This window comes from Carassius carassius, chromosome 36 (genome assembly GCF_963082965.1).
Source record: "Carassius carassius chromosome 36, fCarCar2.1, whole genome shotgun sequence".
NCBI lineage: Eukaryota > Metazoa > Chordata > Actinopteri > Cypriniformes > Cyprinidae > Carassius > Carassius carassius.
In genome coordinates this window covers 12,487,439-12,505,925 of record NC_081790.1, presented here as the reverse complement: position 1 = coordinate 12,505,925, position 18,487 = coordinate 12,487,439, and the positions used below count along the sequence as shown (strand labels likewise).

General features: G+C 34.4%; 2 protein-coding genes across 2 annotated transcripts; both read right to left on the bottom strand.

Moving 5' to 3' along the window:
* Positions 1-1,057: 1,057 nt before the first annotated feature.
* LOC132117188 (DNA polymerase delta subunit 3-like) lies at positions 1,058-7,964 on the bottom strand. The gene is made up of 12 exons (XM_059526293.1): positions 7,766-7,964; positions 6,948-7,003; positions 6,754-6,856; positions 6,608-6,647; positions 6,255-6,387; positions 5,916-6,171; positions 5,762-5,834; positions 5,491-5,668; positions 5,255-5,364; positions 4,856-4,941; positions 3,132-3,210; positions 1,058-1,829 (listed from the first exon to the last, which is right to left on the bottom strand). The coding sequence occupies exons 1-12, from the start codon at positions 7,820-7,822 to the stop codon at positions 1,624-1,626; spliced, it is 1,377 nt and encodes a 458-aa protein (XP_059382276.1). The 5' UTR covers positions 7,823-7,964; the 3' UTR covers positions 1,058-1,623.
* Positions 7,965-11,301: 3,337 nt separating this feature from the next.
* LOC132116573 (olfactory receptor 2D2-like) lies at positions 11,302-12,225 on the bottom strand. Its single transcript, XM_059525449.1, has one exon. It carries the CDS (start codon positions 12,223-12,225, stop codon positions 11,302-11,304), a length of 924 nt encoding a protein of 307 aa, XP_059381432.1.
* Between the last annotated feature and the right edge of the window lie 6,262 nt (positions 12,226-18,487).

Here is an 18,487-nt window from a genome sequence, read left to right as displayed (position 1 = left end):
CTAATAATGCAGCCAGTATTCTCACTAGCAATTTGGCTGCAAATTGCACTTTTTAAATTTATTAAAAAAAAAAAAAAAATTAATTGTTCCTTTATTGTAGTGCATTAGTGGTTTATATGGAAACCAAACGGATCCATACAGGTAGCTGAACAAGTGCACCTTTGAAGACTGAAATTAAACCTGGAAACAGTTAACTGCACTCTCCCGAAGCGACGGCGAGCCAAAACCATAGCTGCATTTTTCCAATGACAGCTATGCAATCGAGCAACAGATTTTCTCAGACAATGAGGCACCTCAAATTTTAAACGGCTGTTTGATAAGGTATCCAGTATAGGCGCCTCACCCCAGTCTACATCTGACTGCCCAGCGAGAGGCCTGCGAGGGTGAGCTAAGGGAACGAGCAAACAACTGACTGCACAAAACCAAATTGTTTTCCTTCACAGAATGCAGCTGGATAAGGTAATTTGTGTCAAAAAATGTTTTTTTTTTTTTTTTTTTTACGTACCAAATTAAAACAAAAAATTTGATTATTCAATATATAAAGCAATCAGAAATTCTCACTTTGCTGGACCTCAGGTTTGAAAGCACAATTACAAATGCTTTACAACAATATAAAGAACACTGTTCTTGAATTTAATACTAAATCAGACTTAAGATTAGGAGCCTTTCCTCAGGGAAAAAAAAGAGTTTATGAGGAATGACGTCTTGGCACAAAACGCTCAATTTCACGTCTGTGGCACTGGATCAGTAGAGCTTGGACTGATTTTGATGTGCATTTCCAGAGGCATGCCTTTCCACACAGTAAGTTTAGTTTTGATAAATGGAAATGTCCAGGATCAACACAACTATGAAGCCAGAAACTGATGTCATATAGAAATATGAAGCTCGGAGAAAACAACTTGACTCACAGGCACCAACCAAGACCGCAAGAGAAAAACTTTTTCTTGACCACTGAGCAGAGTAATAATGGACTTAACTAATGAATGCCAGAGAAATTTCTGTCTAAACCAATTGGGGTTTCTTTTACAAGAATATTAATGCAGACAGAAAATATATATATTTTTTCTTTTGATTTATTATCCAGAAACATACTAAAGACAGACTCCACAAACCTTGCAGTATGGGAACTATTGGTGGTTGGCTATATGTGCTAGTTGGCTTATAGTAAAGAAATCTGCTCGATCAGCAGGATCATACATCTGCAAACTACAACAGACAATCCTATCCGGCCCAGAACTGAAATCCAGCATACAGTTGAATGGCTAGTCAGCACAAAATTGTTGTTCATGTTGAAGCAGAAATCAATGTCTCTGAAAAGTGACAATGAAGATTGATTTCCTCCTTACAGCATCAGTTGTGGTTCATGGGAATGTCACTGCTGAAAATAAGTGCTTAAATGGATATTTTACTCCCCAAAAATGAAGCCATTATTTCTTCATCCTCATGTAATTTTTTCTCTGGATTTTTTTCCCTACTTAATGGACAGATTTCATGAACAGAAAAAGACCCATGCAATGATTCTTTATGACATACAGCAACATGAAGATGAGCAATTAATGACAGTTTTCATTTCCAGGTGAGCTATTCCTTTAAAATCCCATGAAAGAATAAAAAAAAAAAAAGTTATTTCTTCTGGAAAAATCCCATGATGGATGGCTGTTTTGTAGGTTTGTTAGCAGTAGAGGTCTTCTTCTGACTCTTTTCTTTTTTCTCTTCCTTTCTTTTCCCAAATGACTGCTTGAGTGAGCTTGAGTCTTTGGCTTGACTGTTGGGTTCACGCTCCTCTTCACTCTCAGAGTAAGACTCGCTCACATAACCCTTCTCGGTCACTAGGAAAACAGAAACATTGGTTATTCATTGTCAAGACAAGTGGTGGTGAATATAAATGTCTGGTTTGGGCTCTGTACACTTAGATTTAATCTGTCAGTGATTTTGCAAAGCTGCCATTATTTTTGGCCAAAAGAAAGTTCCTTAGGCTGCATAATTAATATTAACAGCCTTCACACTGTGCTTATTATTATGTCTTAAATTACTGTAGACAACACACTAGGTTTAAGAACAATACACATTCCTGTCGATGCTATAAATCTCGGTCTGGTCAATCATGTATAATAACAAACAAATTAAGAAAAAAAAAAAAAAAAAAAAAAAAAAACATGAATTTGGTTACCATACAATAAAAAAAAAAAATCCACTTCAAAGAGTTTTTGTACTGAACAGAGAACTGGCATTAAGGAATGTGTAATATTAGACACTGATAAATATAAAAATAATACCAGTGGTGCAAAATTATAGGAATCAAACACACATTTGTGCTTTTGGTCTTCAAACACGAAAATTTCCTCCACATAAAGTAATAATGTCAAAGATAATCTGAACTAAACAGTTTCAGCAAAAACAGTTTGCCAGCCGTCTGTATTTCTGTCATATAGCTTATGATTTACTCAATGGTTTAAGTGTTTCTGTCAGTGCTTATAAATGATGTGCTTGTAAAAGTAAGGAGAGAGAGTTCAGTCAATGTTATCCACCCAGAAACCTTTTAGGTTAAACGGGAAACAAAAAGGTAAACATAATGTGAATTAGCACAGATAATAAACCTTTAAAACACTGTGCATTGTCATATTTATTTCCTGGCCCTGTGTAGTTCTAATGTTAATCCTTTATTGTAACTACAAAAGAATAAAACCGATGAGCAGAAACAAATGTATGTGGTAACTGACCACATTCTGTTAATAAAACAATATTTGCATTGAAACTAACAGTTAATTGCAATTAATTTTAATCATTATCCTTTATATTACAAATATGATGCATTTGATGGTTCATGTATGTGGAGCAAATCAATACATATTTGCAATTTTTTTTTCAACAAGTGACAAAACATTATGTTCGACCAGCATTTATCTTGACACGGACTAGACTTTTATTTTAAAAGTAACTATGAATGCTTGTTTATATTATTTTGATTGACAAAATAGGTCAAAAAATATATAAATGTTATTGCAGCAATTGTTAGTAAGGTTTAAAACCGTATATCCATCCTGCTCTCTTAAGATATTGGTATCAGCCATCCAAAAGTTTGTGGAACATTAATCAATACTAGAGAAAATACCAACTGAAATCATACTTACCAAAGGCACCATCTTCATCCACAAATGTTTTAGATTTCAAAACACGCCTTCTTTTCCTCCTCTTCAACTCCGAACTCTCCTGAACATAATGACAATTTTACTGTATGGAACTTAATGACTTGTATATCGATATCTGTTCGTCATAAGAGAATAGCACAGTGTTTTTCTTTGCAAAAAAAAAAAAAAAGAAAAAAAAAAAAAAGAAAAAAAAAAAAAAAAAAAAGCATTTTGTATAAATAGAGCAGTGGTTCTCAACCGCATGTGGCCTGTCACGAATTCAAATGCGGCCCGCCCTATGCGGAATAAAAACATAAAACTTTCAGTTTTACAATTTAATTTTTTTACATTAAAACATTTAGGATACTAATGAAATATAAGCTATATCCTAATGTTGTGTGAAATTATTTTGTTTTTCCATCTATTATTTTCAGACATGAGCAGACTCACATAACATTAGGCATTTAACAAACACATACAAGCGCGCACTTTGGCAGAATTCAATTCAAATGGTCATCAACAGCCATTAGTTAAAGTAAAATTGAGCATCAGAATGGACAAATTTGTTTTTAAGGGAGAAAAAAAGAAATGTGAAAAATGCCAGCGAATGAACACATACAAACAAGAATAGTCGCAGTATCAGTACTCAAGGAGAAGTGCTGGATTTTCGGTTTGCCCCGCAACTCACTTGAAGAAGTTCAGGCAAATAACACCATATACTATGTAGCAATCCTTAATTGAAGAAATGTTTCAAAACATCTCTGGAGAGAACCTCATATTATTAAATTCGAAAGTGCTTTCCATATTTGGATCAACACACATTATTCTGTAACATTTTACAAGAATAACAAGGGTCATGCTCCTGTGCGCGTCTTACAGACTGCATCTTAAAACCTCCTTATACTTTCTGCGTCCGCGAGTCCACTATGGACCGCTAGGTAGGCATGGAGAGTGTGTGCCGAGGCTGTGAGCAGACGACCACGTGGACAGGTGCGCGTGGTCAGTAGGCTTCAAAAGCACAATTGCACATGTGCAGGCACTGTGAAGAAGCCCATTGCTACTCGAACCTGTGTAATCAGTCAATAAATGAATATAAAGACAGCGATGTGCAATAATTCTGGGCAATTGTTTGTTAAAATTTTTGTTGCAGAGCAAACCATCAGCCTGCGCATTCAGAAGTATAAATTGAAGTCTGCGTCCGCGCTGGCCGTGTAAGCGTCCGGATTGCTCATGCGGAAAGTATAACACAGGCTTTACAAATCGCAACTTCTTTGTGCTGTTACTCCTTTCGAGCTGAATCTCACATAATTGGTTAGCTCCCGACAGCATCAGGTGCTTTATTTATGGGGAGTAGAATTATTTATTTCAATGAATGTAACAGATTAGATATAATATTTAGGCTAAAATATTATAAATCAGGTTGGTTTGTATTGGAGACGTAATATGTAAATTATATGCGTGCGGCCCGTGAGACTTGCACTGGACCATAGTGCGGCCCACTGGAAAAAAAAAGGTTGAGAACCACTGGAATAGAGGACTACTTTTGAATGGTCATGGAGTTCTCTTACACCATCTATCTGCAGTAGCTAACTGCCCATGTTGACCTGGACCCTACTGGTTTGACTGACCTGGCACTTGCAAGTTGAGTTTGATATGGACTTCCTGTAAGAGTGTTAAGAAATTGTTTCTAAAAAAAGCTAGTGATTACTGATGTTGGTAATGCTTACTTCTTGGTGTGAAACTGGCTCTCTCTTCACTTGTTTTTTAGGACTGGGAGTGTGTACATTGGGCACAGGTGGAGAATCTGGCACAACTGGAAGAAGAAAAAAAGAGACATGTCACACACACACACACATATATATATATATATATATATATATATATATATGTGTGTGTGTGTGTGTGTATATATACATATAAGTCAGAGAGAATAAGGAGGGAAGAAACATTGAATGTTATCAATTAGCTTTTGTTTGTCAGAGCAATTTTAATATTTTTTTTTATTCAGCACTCTGCCCAGAGGGGGAACCCATTTCTTTGTTTTTCTTCATTTTGGGTCACAGAGCGCCTCATCTGGACTGATTCAAATCTGCCAAGAATTAGTTTTTTTCGCATCTCTTTCCTACCCTCATCATCACTGCTGTCTGGCCGGGGCTTCTTTATCCGCCGTCTCTTCTTCTGCTGGCTTTCCATTTTCTCATCATCACTGTCCACAACCTCAGGGCGCTTTGTTTTACTTGGAAGCAAATGTACCTTTTAGTTCACATTTATGAAATACACACACACACTTTATGCAGGTGTGTGTGGAAGTAAATTAAGTATAAATAAAAATTAACTTCAAAAAGAAAAAAGTAAGCCTTACTTCCGAGTGTCTTTTGATTCAACCTTCAAAGCATTGGACACTTTGGATTGTTCCTCTTTAATGTTAATCTCAGATTTGGGAGACGTCTGTAACGGTTTCATACTTGCAGTAGCCAATGCTGTTGAGCTGCCGTCCATCTCTTCTTTAATGCTTTTGTTAGGTTTTTCATCAGCCTTTTCTAAATTTCACAGGAAAAGGTTGTGTTTGGTTTACTTTGTTACGGATTGTTTCTTGCATATTTTCTTGGCAGACAAGAAAGACAAACACTCACTTTGGGCAGACTTCCCAAAGAAGTTACTCATCGGGTTTGCTTTGGAGGTTGTTTTGCTTTTTGATGTTTCAACCTACAACATATGAAACCATTATAAATTCACACAGTCTTGTGTTCCTTCCATCAACATTAAACTATAGAGTTACACCCTTACCAGAGAAGAATCTTCTTTCTGCTCTGTTTTCACTTCCTTGCTGGATTCTTGGCTCTTAGAAGCATTTTTGCTTGCAAACATTCCCATGATGCCTGCTGGCTGCTTAGCACTGGGTTTGGAGGTAGCTGAAGTGTTTTCATTGAAGCCAGGTTTACTGATTTCCTTCTCCACTGGAAGGACCAAAGCCATCTCTTGAGCTCTCTGCAGCTCCACAGATGACATGGGGACCGCTACAGCACAACGTATAGCACTGTACCTGAGAGAAGACCAGAAATACTGGATGTGGCACAGCATATGATGCATGCACTTGACATTACAGGTTATATGAGTATTACTTACTTATTGCAGTTTTTTAGGTTTTCCTTAACAGCATCATAATCTGTATTGTAAAGTGGTGAACTGTCCTTCAGCTCGGCTCTCTGCACACTGTACACATGCACACTGATTGTCACGTCCATCTTTGCTTTAACAGCTGTTCAAAAAAAAATAAAAAATAAATCCTCTACTGAATATTTAAAAATTACATGAAATGTTATATAAAATATTTTTTTCCTTCCTATATTTCTCACTTTTATATAAAATTAAATTGTGTACTTTTACACACAATTTATATATATATATATATATAATTTTTTTTTTCCAGGATTAATGCATTTTTGCCCATTATTTAGATATAAATATGGTAATCTTACCATCAAGCTTGTCCTCACGTACTACTGACACTTTGTGGCACTAAAAGCAATGGAAAACATTCAACTGCAGATCTTAAAATAATTATTATTAATTGGGAAACATTAATTTCACAAAAATTAAGCAATTATCAGATCTCAACCCTTACCGTACTACCATTCTCAACACACTTCCCAGATACAAGGTAGGTGGCATGAAGGGGAGTCCCTGAACTTTCATTGCGTTTCTGCTGCAGGTAATGATACAACATTCTGTAAAAATGTTACATGAACATTAGTGATTCCAATAGATCATCAGATGCTTCGAATACCTTAAGTGTCGTGAAAAAAGGACAGGGCTTACCGTTTTGCTGTGTTGACGTGGACTCCAAGTGTTAAACTGAGCCATTTGTAGGTGACCTGCAAAAATCAAAATATAAATGCTGAATAGCTGATAATGCAGCTAATAACTATTCACATGTTTAGGAAGACCGAATAATGGCATTTGATTAAAGCTGGTACACGTTAACAGCCGGCCAGTAAATAAACTGGTTTCTTACTAGCATTAAGTACAGTATAATTTTTTTTTTTTTTTTCGTTTAAGACCTTTGAGCACGGGATCAGTATTATCTTGGGACATCGTGTGATAAATCACCGATGAGATGCAAATTCGCACGGGACAAATATTATCACAGGACCTCGGTGTTCGTCGAAATATGGTAACTTTAGGTCATTGATGGGATCATTTTTACTTTACAAATTAAAAACATTCGCACGGGGATTAAGATCAGAGACAACCTCCGCAATTATTACAAATGATTGGAGGTCACCAGGTTAACGTTATACGAATCCCGTGCGAATAGCGCTCGTTTAGATAAGGATTAGGACTAGAATAGTGTCGGATTTTATTGAATTAAGATGTAACATGGGATCGCGCATGTGGTTGATGCACTAAAAAATGACTAAAAACTAAATTGGGAAACTGGGCAGAAAAACTAAATAAAGTTAACGTAAAGGAAATGCATGAAAATCATTTGGTACCGGTATTTCTAATGGTCCCCAACCCTGAACAGTCAAGTTAGTTAAACAAGCATGCAGCCAATTGTAAGCATTTTGGTATCAACCGACATTTAACATTTAACGTACCATGACAAGAACGATATCATAATTAAAACGACTTACGATCTTATTTTGATCATTGACAAATTCGTCGATATTGTCTAAATACAGGTCATCCATAACCGGAACGACTGACTGCTACTCCAAGTTTACGCTTGTGATTGAAAGCGTCGCCAAACGCGGGAACTGCTGCTGCTGCTGCTGAATCGTATTTACTTCCGGTCACGTGGGTTGGAGCGTCGAATAGCAGAGACACACTGCACAAAACAACATGAGTATTCGCTTTTTATCATGCTTACGCCACCTGTAGGCTATTTTATCATTGACTGGTAAGTAGGCTTGCTGGTTCTCGTATGTTCTTTTTATTCCACGAGCTCTTTTTGTAACCCTTCAGAAAAATGACCATGGTAAGCAAGCATGATACCTGTCATAATTCCTATAGGCTAAATAACTTGATATATATATATATATATATATATATAGTAAATAACTTACTAACAACTTTGTTGCTGCTGTTGCTAAAGCATACATATTTTTAAGAATTTTATAATGTTTATTTATTTTTTTAATTGCATTTTTCTTTATTTTATTTTTTATTTTACAGTGGTAACATTTTTTTATTATTATTGTAGCAACAATAACTGTTGGACCTATTTTTTTATTATTAATCTTATCATTTATAAATTATAATAATCTAATAAAATGATTAATATATAGTTTAGTTATTTGAAGTTATGTATAGGTTTTTGGCCAAATCTATATGGTTGTCATGGTAAAGTTTTAATGTATTATTCAAAATGGCACTTTTTTTTTTTTCCTTTTTTTTTTTTACCCATTTTGCAAAAAGTTAGTCTTGTCCGTTTATGGGTGCCTTTCACTGATTAAAGATTTTTTTTTTTTTTATCAAAAGTTTGTTAAAAAATATTTATCTCATAGTTATAGTTGAAATAAATGATTACCTTATCAACTCACTTAAGTATGGATGGTCCATCTTTGGTTTCAGTTAATAGTTGACAATCCCATAAATGATTTTTTATCTCTTTTTATTTCTCCTCTATCTTAAATTACAAATTTGTTGTCTTCGGAAACAGGTTGTGAAAGCCTTGGAATCACAAATACACATAGAGGTAAACAATAGCCTGTAAGTTTTATTATTGCTTGATTGCTGTTTTATATATTCAGACAAAATAACAGTTCATCAGTTCAACATTTAAGACCAAAAGGCAACTATTCCATGTAATAAACGATGGTTCTCCTTAACATGATGGTTTGAAATTCTTGATCATCAGATGCTATTTGATGACAACCAGTGTTATATACAAGACCATTTAAAATATGTTAATCCTTAAGGCATCTCCATGTATATGATCCCAAATCAAACATGCAGTTATGTGATAAGTTAAATAAAGCAGAGATTTATCATCGGTAAGGCTGGATTCACATAGAGGAACATCATTTCCAGTTCTCAAAGGAAATGTGATACACAGCACCTGAAAAAAATAGAAGTATATTTTAATATAGTTCATAACCGATATTGCAGATCATTGCTATGATATTAGGCATAAATCAGAACTTACAAGAATCCCTTGCCACAGCCTAAGGATCCAAAGTAAAGCTCAGAAGGCAGACACACTCCTTGTCTGCAAACTCCACTGAGACTTGCACAGCTCCAGGGAAATGACACAGCCTCATTCTCTTTGCCTTAGACAGAAATAAAATGCTTTAGCACTGAAAGATTCAGTAAAATGAGCCAAAAGTGATTTGGAGCCATGCATCCATGATTTTTATACATGAGTTTTGCTGTTCAAGATTTAGGTTTGCACACTTATGCCTTGAATAAAAAGTTAGTAAATTTAAACACTTCTATCACTTAATGCAAAAAATCCAAAACTTACAGTGCAATGCTAATACGACAAGGACAAGCAAGACAAGTATACTCTGAGGTTTCATGTTGGTATCTTCGAATGATGATGACACTCCCAGGACGTTTGCGCAGTACTCTGGTCAGGCTCAGTCTTATTTTCTAAGTGAAGGAGGAGTGTCCCAACGAAGTATGTAGCAGAATGAATGGACATACTGTCCTTAATCCTATTTGGTGTAATCAGAAAATACCAAGACACAAGAGTACCATCACGTGTTTGAGGCTGCAGCAAATTATCATTGTAAAAAAAAAATCATCACCTGATCTGAAACACAAGGTTTTCCTGACAGCTATAATTTTTAACAATCTTGAAGATCCTCACATTGCTGAGATGCTGGTCTCTATAATTAACTCTTGTCTGAATATATTCCAATGTGGCGAAACACAAAAAAACACAGTGATATTGAAATTTTAGTTTGGATGATAACATTCACAAAAATGATCCTAATGTTACCCAGTAGAAAATGCACTTCAATAATGTACTTAAAGTGGTCTATTTTCACACACTAATTTTGTACTTAATATGCTTATAAATATTTGTTAGTACTCCTTAAGATAATGTAGTACACTTGAACCCACCAGTGTATGAAAGATTGATTGATTAAGTGTACTACAAGTGGGGACTAAATACATTTTTAATAAAGAGAAAGTATGTTAAAAGCACATTTTAGTTCATATTCATGGTGTTCCAAAATAGCAATGTTTTTAAAATTAAAATAAAATAAAATAAAATACAACTAAACTAAATAGTACTGTATAGAATATTATGTACAAAATTAGTGCGTGAAAATATAGCACTTGAAGTATATTATGGAAGTGCACACTTTAAAAAAAAAAAATCTGGGTATATTTTTGCAAAAAAAAAATAATAATAAATAGTAATCTATATTTTAGAACATATAGAAATTTTTTTTTCTTTTTGATAACACATATTTGTATAATTGGAATTTTGACTCTTATATAACCTTATAGTTATGGCCATTTTGAAAACTGCCTTGCTGTAAACAACTATATTAGCAATAATTACAATAAAATAATATCCAATGTTTCCAATAATGTGGTTAATGTATATTTAATTTTAAATTAAATAAAAGGCCAAACAAAAGTTATTTGGAATGAAGAAATGGCACAGTTGCTATTATGTCTTGCATGCACTGTATGTGATCTACCCATACATTATTAAGATGTAATTTTCTTGCACTAAATTTTCAGATTCAGTTTAATCAATCATAGGCATTAGCAAATAACAATAATGGGTCAGTATTCAATCTTTTAGAGTTTAATTTGCCAGTAATCTTACAGAAATTGGGGGTGGCATATAGTTTTTTTTTTAATCAGAAGATGACACCAAAGTGTTTGATATGTTAGATATGTTTGATAGTTTCAGTGTTCCATTGTTCATAACATCCTATACAGATCCACTATGCATGTTTTAATGCATGTGACACAGACTTGCTTTGTTGGCTTTAATAAAACAAACAATATCCAGTGTCAAATGCTAAGACACACGCACTTATATAAATATACATATACTTCTCATAACATTATAAGTACATCTTAAAGAACGTAATATCCTGTTTAAACAAAACCAAAAAAAAAAAAAACTATTTAGACAAAAGTTTATTTTAGACAAAGAAAGCAGTCATCACTTAATTAAAATAGTGAATACTGCAAGATATTAATGCTTTAACTGTAATATATACAATATTTTTGCCCTTACATGTCTTAATTTAATTCCATATATTATAGGATTGACAACAGGGGGAACAGTCAGGTATACAATAGACAAAAAGGTATATAACTTACGAGACAAGGTTTTTGCTCTTAATTCTGTCTGGGAGGAATCAAAAAAAGAACAGACTATGTAGTTCAGAAAGATAATCAAGTGTGGCATGCATGTGCTGAAGAATTTCTCTTGATTTACTTTAGATTTTCTACAAGCTAGAATTATTTGTAAATAGGAAATCAGAACTAAACCAGTAAAGACAGTTATCGAAACATACATCCACCCATTAAAAATCCCATATGAAATATCTTCTTTACAACCAAGATTAACCAAGGACAGGTTTTCACAGAAAAGTTTATCTATGTCATGCCTGCAAATAGGATGTTTCATAGCCACCAAAATGGCAATTATACTCACAAAACAAGGAAATATCCAAATAAAAGTCACCAGGCTCCGCACAGTAAAAGGTGACATAATACCAGGATATTGTAAAGGTTGACATATTGCTATGTACCTATCAATTGCCATGACACTTAAATTTGATAATTCACCAACTGCATAGACAATAATAACAAGACTTTGTACAATACATTCCTCAAGTGAAATCGTATTTGTTTCCGTGAGTAAATATATCAAAGCCCGGGGATAAAACCCTGTAGTTCCACACAGATCATTAACACACAGATTACACAAAAAAATGTACATGGGCTCATGCAGGGCTTTCTCAAAAGCAATAATCATAATCAAGGTGACATTCAGAACAATAGTCAGCAGGTAACCTGGAAGCGCAAAAGAAAAAACCATGATCCTGCTGGTCCAGTCCCAATCATTCAGAGCTGTGACAGTGAGAATATGAGAAGAGGATATGTTTTCCATTTCTTCTCAGAATCTGACTCCAGATCAAAGAAGGCCGACACAAACAAGAATATCTCTTGTGTTTAGACTTACGTATCTTGTACTGGTGGAAGACTTCAGATCATAAAAACAGAGTTATAAGTAGTATGTTATTAAAATGGTTTGAAGGGCTGTGAAGTTTGGAGAAGGCTTCTGAGGACCTCTTTTAGAAATCCATCCTGCATTCTAATGACAGCTGAATGAGGGAATTTTATATACGGTCAGATACGCAACATTATAATGATCTAACAGTCCTTTGATAATTCAGAAATAATTATTGAACGTAAATGTGACCTTGAAGTGTTTTAGATTACTTTGTCCTTTTGTATTTCTAAAGCAACTGAAATGGATATCCAGCAGAAACTATTTGACTACAATAGTGCCATTTATCCTAGATTAACTGTAGCTGAACTAAATTATAATTTTAGGACCCTTAAATGCTCCTCAGGGACTCTTCTAAATGCCAGAGATTTTGAAAGTGAAAGTGATGTTACATACAGCCAAGTATGGCTGCCAAAGACTCAAACTTTCAACCTTGGGATTATGATTCCAAATCTCTAACCATTAGGCCACAACTTCCCCCATGACTTCAACCAATGTTATAAATAAATATTCAGGAGTGCAATTTACATGAAAATAATATTTTAGTCTTTTTATTTCCAAAATTTACTCTTAATTCAACGCATTGCTTGCTGTTTATTTGCCATCTTTGAATGAATGTTGACTCATATCAGAATGTGAACTTTAATGCATAAATCTCATTAGTCAAATGTGTGCTGAAACAAACTGTTTTTACATTGTTCTTGAAAATTTCTGCTTTGCTGAAACACTTCACAAATATTCTTAAATTGTCATTTATTCAGTGCAAGCTACACGTATTGATTTTGAGGTATATTTTTATATCTTCAACAACAACAACAACAACCTTTATTTATAAAGCACATTTAACACAATGAAAATTGATCCAAAGTGCTGTACATAGTGCATAGCAGGACTACGCTATAAAAAAACAACAATTACAAATTTCCAAAAGCTAAAGAATAAAAATTTGTTTTCAGAGTATATTTAAAAATGTCAAATGAAGGAGCAGACCTCACATGATAAGGGAGAGCATTCCAAAGCTTGGGCCCAGCCACAGAAAAGGCCCAATCACCCTTTAATTTGTAGCGACTTCGTGACACATTTAAAAGCAAGTGATTTGAAGATCTAAGTGCCCTAGCAGGACAGTATGGCACAATTAGATCACAAATATACCTTGGTGCACAGCCAGACGCCTTATAAACAAACATAAGGATCTTAAAATCAACTCGAAACTTAATGGGAAGCCAGTGAAGGGATGCCAAAACAGGAGAAATATGATCCCTCTTTCTAGACCCAGCCAAAAGTCTTGCAGCTGCATTTTGAACAACCTGTAATCGAGATAATATAAAGAGATAAATAAATCAAGAGAGTTGCAATAGTCACAAAAGCATGAATTGCAACTTCTAAATCTTTGCTTAAAGTAATATTCATCAACTTTGCAATAGTTCTTAAATGGAAAAAGCTTCCTCTAATAACCGGACTAATTTGTTTATCAAAGAATAGTGAAGAGTCAAAGATCACTCCAAGGTTTTTGATTTGTTTGCATACATTTGTTGAGAGAAGACCTAACTGGGCTTTCAGAGCAGGAAAGGAATCTGCCGGACAACCGAGAGTAGTAATTATGATGCTGCTTATGTCATGATGATTTATGACTTTGACCTTTGACCTTTTGACAGGTTGAACTTCCGGTGACCTTATGATGGATGGGTTGAACTTCCGGAATGAGTTCATGGGCTAACCTATGACCGTTTCCCACGCATCGATCATGTGGTTTTGACAGAAAGCTTTACCCTATTGACCTAGTTAGTACTAAATTATAGTTTTTGACGGCTAGTTTAAACGGTAAAGGAAACACTCCCCACGCATCGATCAAGTGGTTTTGACAGAAAGTTTTACCCTATTGACCTAGTTAGTTCTAAATCATGGTTTTAGGAAACCCTCCCGATGCATCGATCATGTGGTTTTGACAGAAGCTGTTTGAAGTTTGTGTCAGTTAGCTTGTTTGAAGTTTATCCCAGTTATACGGTTATGTGTGTGTGTGTGTGTGTGTGTTGGCATATGTGGTTTATGAGACCAATTTTCAGGTTTACATACCAGCATTACAAGACCAATCGGTTTATGAGACCAATTTTAGTGGTCTCGTAATCCGGGAATTTTAACTTGTTATAATTATTGTCTAATAATAATTTAAAAAACTATTAATACTTGTATGTGTACTACATTACTGCTTTTATTAATTAATGTTGCTATTTTACTGTTAAGACACTCCCTACCTTTTTTATAACCTTTACAAACATGGTCCTCATAAACCATGTTGTGTATGTGCAAACTCGGAACAGTGTGGGAGTGGGAATTGGTATTGCAATGTATACACATTGGCGCCAAATTACACACACATTGGCGCCAAATGAAACACTCCCGCGAATGGAAATACCAGACACGCAGCGTACGTCAAGAAGAGCAGTTCGGTGAACAAAGCAGCAGCATCTACGGTGAAAAAGTAAGTACTTCATATCTTTTATTTTTTTAAATACATGAAATCTGCGATTCCTCAACGTTAATTTTAGTTGTCAAATATTCATTTGATGTAATTTAATCACTTAAAACTGTAACGTTAATGGCGCTTAAGAGGAGCGCTGCTTGTAGAATAATGTAGAATAAAGATAATGTAAATTAGATCACAACAAATGTGGGAATCATGAAGAAATACTTTAATTTAAATTTAAAATATCATTGTGAAATAAAGTGGCCTTGGGCAGAGCACATGGCTAGGTCACTGCATTAAAAAGATATATATATATATATATATATATATATATATATATATATATATATATATATATATATATATATATATATATATATATATATATATATATATATATATATATATATATATTGATAATACAGTAACGTAGATTGACATCTGAATAACAATCTCCTCTAATGTCGTGTTGGTGCGGTCGCGGGAGTTTACATGGTGTGAGCGGGAGAGTTCTCCGGTTTAGCTGGCTGAGGTGCACTCTAATGCGGGGACGCTTGTCTCTCGATCCCCTGGCCACGGCCTTGAGACTGGAGCGTGAAATTTACACCAAAACCACTGCCTACTACTGTTTCTCTTTGCGTTTAAAGAGAAAAGTTAACCAATAACAGGGCCATTGTTAGGAGTAATGCATTATTAAGCAATCTAATTAATGTAATTGAATTTATGTTTTATTTAAAAAGTAAAATAAGTGATATAAAATGATGATTTCACATTATCAACGTCGATAAAAAAAAAAAAAGATCAACAAATATTACATTTTGATCTCATTTTGACCTAATCTAAATGCTGCCTGCTAGAGACAATCTGCTGTGATTTTCTGTTATAAAGCAGCTTTCCACAGTGGAGATATAGCTATTGATGAAATCTTTTTAATGAAAGTTTAACATAAGTTTATTTTTGTAGTGTTACTTTTAGCTTTTTATTTATTGATATATACATACATACATGCACAAAAAAAAAAAAAAAAAAAAAAATATATATATATATATATATATATGTATATATATATATATATATATATATATATATATATATATATATATATATATATATATATATATATATATATAATGTACTGAATCAATATTACACTGTTTATCTGTGATTGACTTGACATGATATTTTGTTTTGAGTCTGAGTTGTTGGACCAGAGGACTCAATCCTTTAAAAGATGCAGAAATACATGTCAAAATCGGGAACGACAGAGACATAATAACTGGGTTATACATAACTAATGATGTATTCCTTTCTAGAGCATAACTTTAGTGAAATAACTTTAGTTTTTCCCATATAGCATCGATGCCTCCTTTGACGACTGCTCTCTTGGGAGACTAGTAAAGACAGTCCAAAGCCAAATGGTAAAATAAAAAATAATTTACTGGACGGAAAGCCTCATCTTTGTTCTATTTGCTATAAAAGACAAATAAAGATGATAAGATTACATATAATTATGGAGGAAAAGACTTGCATTGGCATTTTCAGTGTGGGCAGGATATGTACAAGGTAGAATATTCCCAAATGATATTCAAGTATTAATACTAATATCATCCAGTTGTTTCAGTTTTTTTTCTGTCTTCCAGTTTGTCCATGAGCCTGTCGCTGCAGCCATAACAGGAAGTGAAGTCACTTCTGCTAAAGAGGTTTGTTAACAAATTTGTCAATTTAGTTTTTCATTCGTTATAAAAAGACATAAAGTTAATTTCTCTTATTGCTACAAAATGTGATTCACAGTACACTATTGTTAAAAACACTTGTGTGTTAACAGTATACTGAAAACCTTATGTCCCCATAAACCATGAGTAAACACACACACGTGTTGTTAAACTATAGTCCACTTCTGAGTCACATTCAATAGTCAAGTGTGTCCTCATAAACCATGAGTAAACACACGCACGTGTTGTTAAACTATAGTCCACTTCTGAGTCACATTCAATAGTCAAGTGTGTCCTCATAAACCATGAGTAAACACACAGAAGTGTTGTTAAACTATAGTCCACTTCTGAGTCACATTCAATAGTCAAGTGTGTCCTCATAAACCATGAGTAAACACACAGAAGTGTTGTTAAACTATAGTCCACTTCTGAGTCACATTAATCCTCCTTTCTCTTTTTTTCTGTCTTCCAGTTTGTCCATGAGCCTGTCGCTGCAGCCATAACAGGAAGTGAAGTCACTTCTGCTAAAGAGGTTTGTTAACACTTTTGTCAATTTAGTTTTTCATTCGTTATAAAAAGACATAAAGTTAATTTCTCTTATTGCTACAAAATGTGATTCACAGTACACTATTGTTAAAAACACTTGTGTGTTAACAGTATACTGAAAACCTTATGTCCCCATAAACCATGAGTAAACACACAGAAGTGTTGTTAAACTATACTCCACTTCTGAGTCACATTCAATAGTCAAGTGTCCTCATAAACCATGAGTAAAACACACAGAAGTGTTGTTAAACTATACTCCACTTCTGAGTCACATTCAATAGTCAAGTGTGTCCTAATAAACCATGAGTAAACACACAGAAGTGTTGTTAAACTATACTCCACTGCTGAGTCACATTCAATAGTCACTTGTGTCCTCATAAACCATGAGTAAACACACACAAGTGTTGTTAAACTATACTTCACTGCTGAGTCACATTCAATAGTCAAGTGTGTCCTCATAAACCATGAGTAAACACACACACGTGTTGTTAAACTATAGTCCACTGCTGAGTCACATTCAATAGTCACTTGTGTCCTCATAAACCATGAGTAAACACACACAAGTGTTGTTAAACTATAGTCCACTGCTGAGTCACATTCAATAGTCAAGTGTGTCCTCATAAACCATAAGTAAACACACACAAGTGTTGTTAAACTATAGTCCACTTCTGAGTCACATTCAATAGTCAAGTGTCCTCATAAACCATGAGTAAACACACACAAGTGTTGTTAAACTACACTCCACTGCTGAGTCACATTCAATAGTCAAGTGTGTCCTCATAAACCATAAGTAAACAAACACAAGTGTTGTTAAACTATAGTCCACTGCTGAGTCACATTCAATAGTCAAGTGTGTCCTCATAAACCATAAGTAAACACACACAAGTGTTGTTAAACTATAGTCCACTTCTGAGTCACATTCAATAGTCAAGTGTGTCCTCATAAACCATGAGTAAACACACACAAGTGTTGTTAAACTATAGTCCACTTCTGAGTCACATTCAATAGTCAAGTGTGTCCTCATAAACCATGAGTAAACACACACAAGTGTTGTTAAATTATAGTCCACTTCTGAGTCACATTCAATAGTCAAGTGTGTCCTCATAAACCATAAGTAAACACACACAAGTGTTGTTAAACTATAGTCCACTGCTGAGTCACATTCAATAGTCAAGTGTGTCCTCATAAACCATAAGTAAACACACACAAGTGTTGTTAAACTATAGTCCACTTCTGAGTCACATTCAATAGTCAAGTGTGTCCTCATAAACCATGAGTAAACACACACAAGTGTTGTTAAACTATAGTCCACTTCTGAGTCACATTCAATAGTCAAGTGTGTCCTCATAAACCATAAGTAAACACACACAAGTGTTGTTAAACTATAGTCCACTGCTGAGTCACATTCAATAGTCAAGTG

What these genes read in the sequence shown, in the direction of transcription:
- LOC132117188 (XM_059526293.1), bottom strand. Translation starts at nt 7,822, where the DNA reads ATGGATGACCTGTATTTAGACAATATCGACGAATTTGTCAATGATCAA. An exon ending in AGAAAGAAGATTCTTCTCTG is followed by an intron (nt 5,835 to 5,915) that starts GTAAGGGTGTAA and finishes CATATGTTGTAG; the next exon opens with GTTGAAACATCAAAAAGCAA. An exon ending in GAATCAAAAGACACTCGGAA is followed by an intron (nt 5,365 to 5,490) that starts GTAAGGCTTACT and finishes TTTGCTTCCAAG; the next exon opens with TAAAACAAAGCGCCCTGAGG.
- LOC132116573 (XM_059525449.1), bottom strand. Translation starts at nt 12,225, where the DNA reads ATGGAAAACATATCCTCTTCTCATATTCTCACTGTCACAGCTCTGAAT.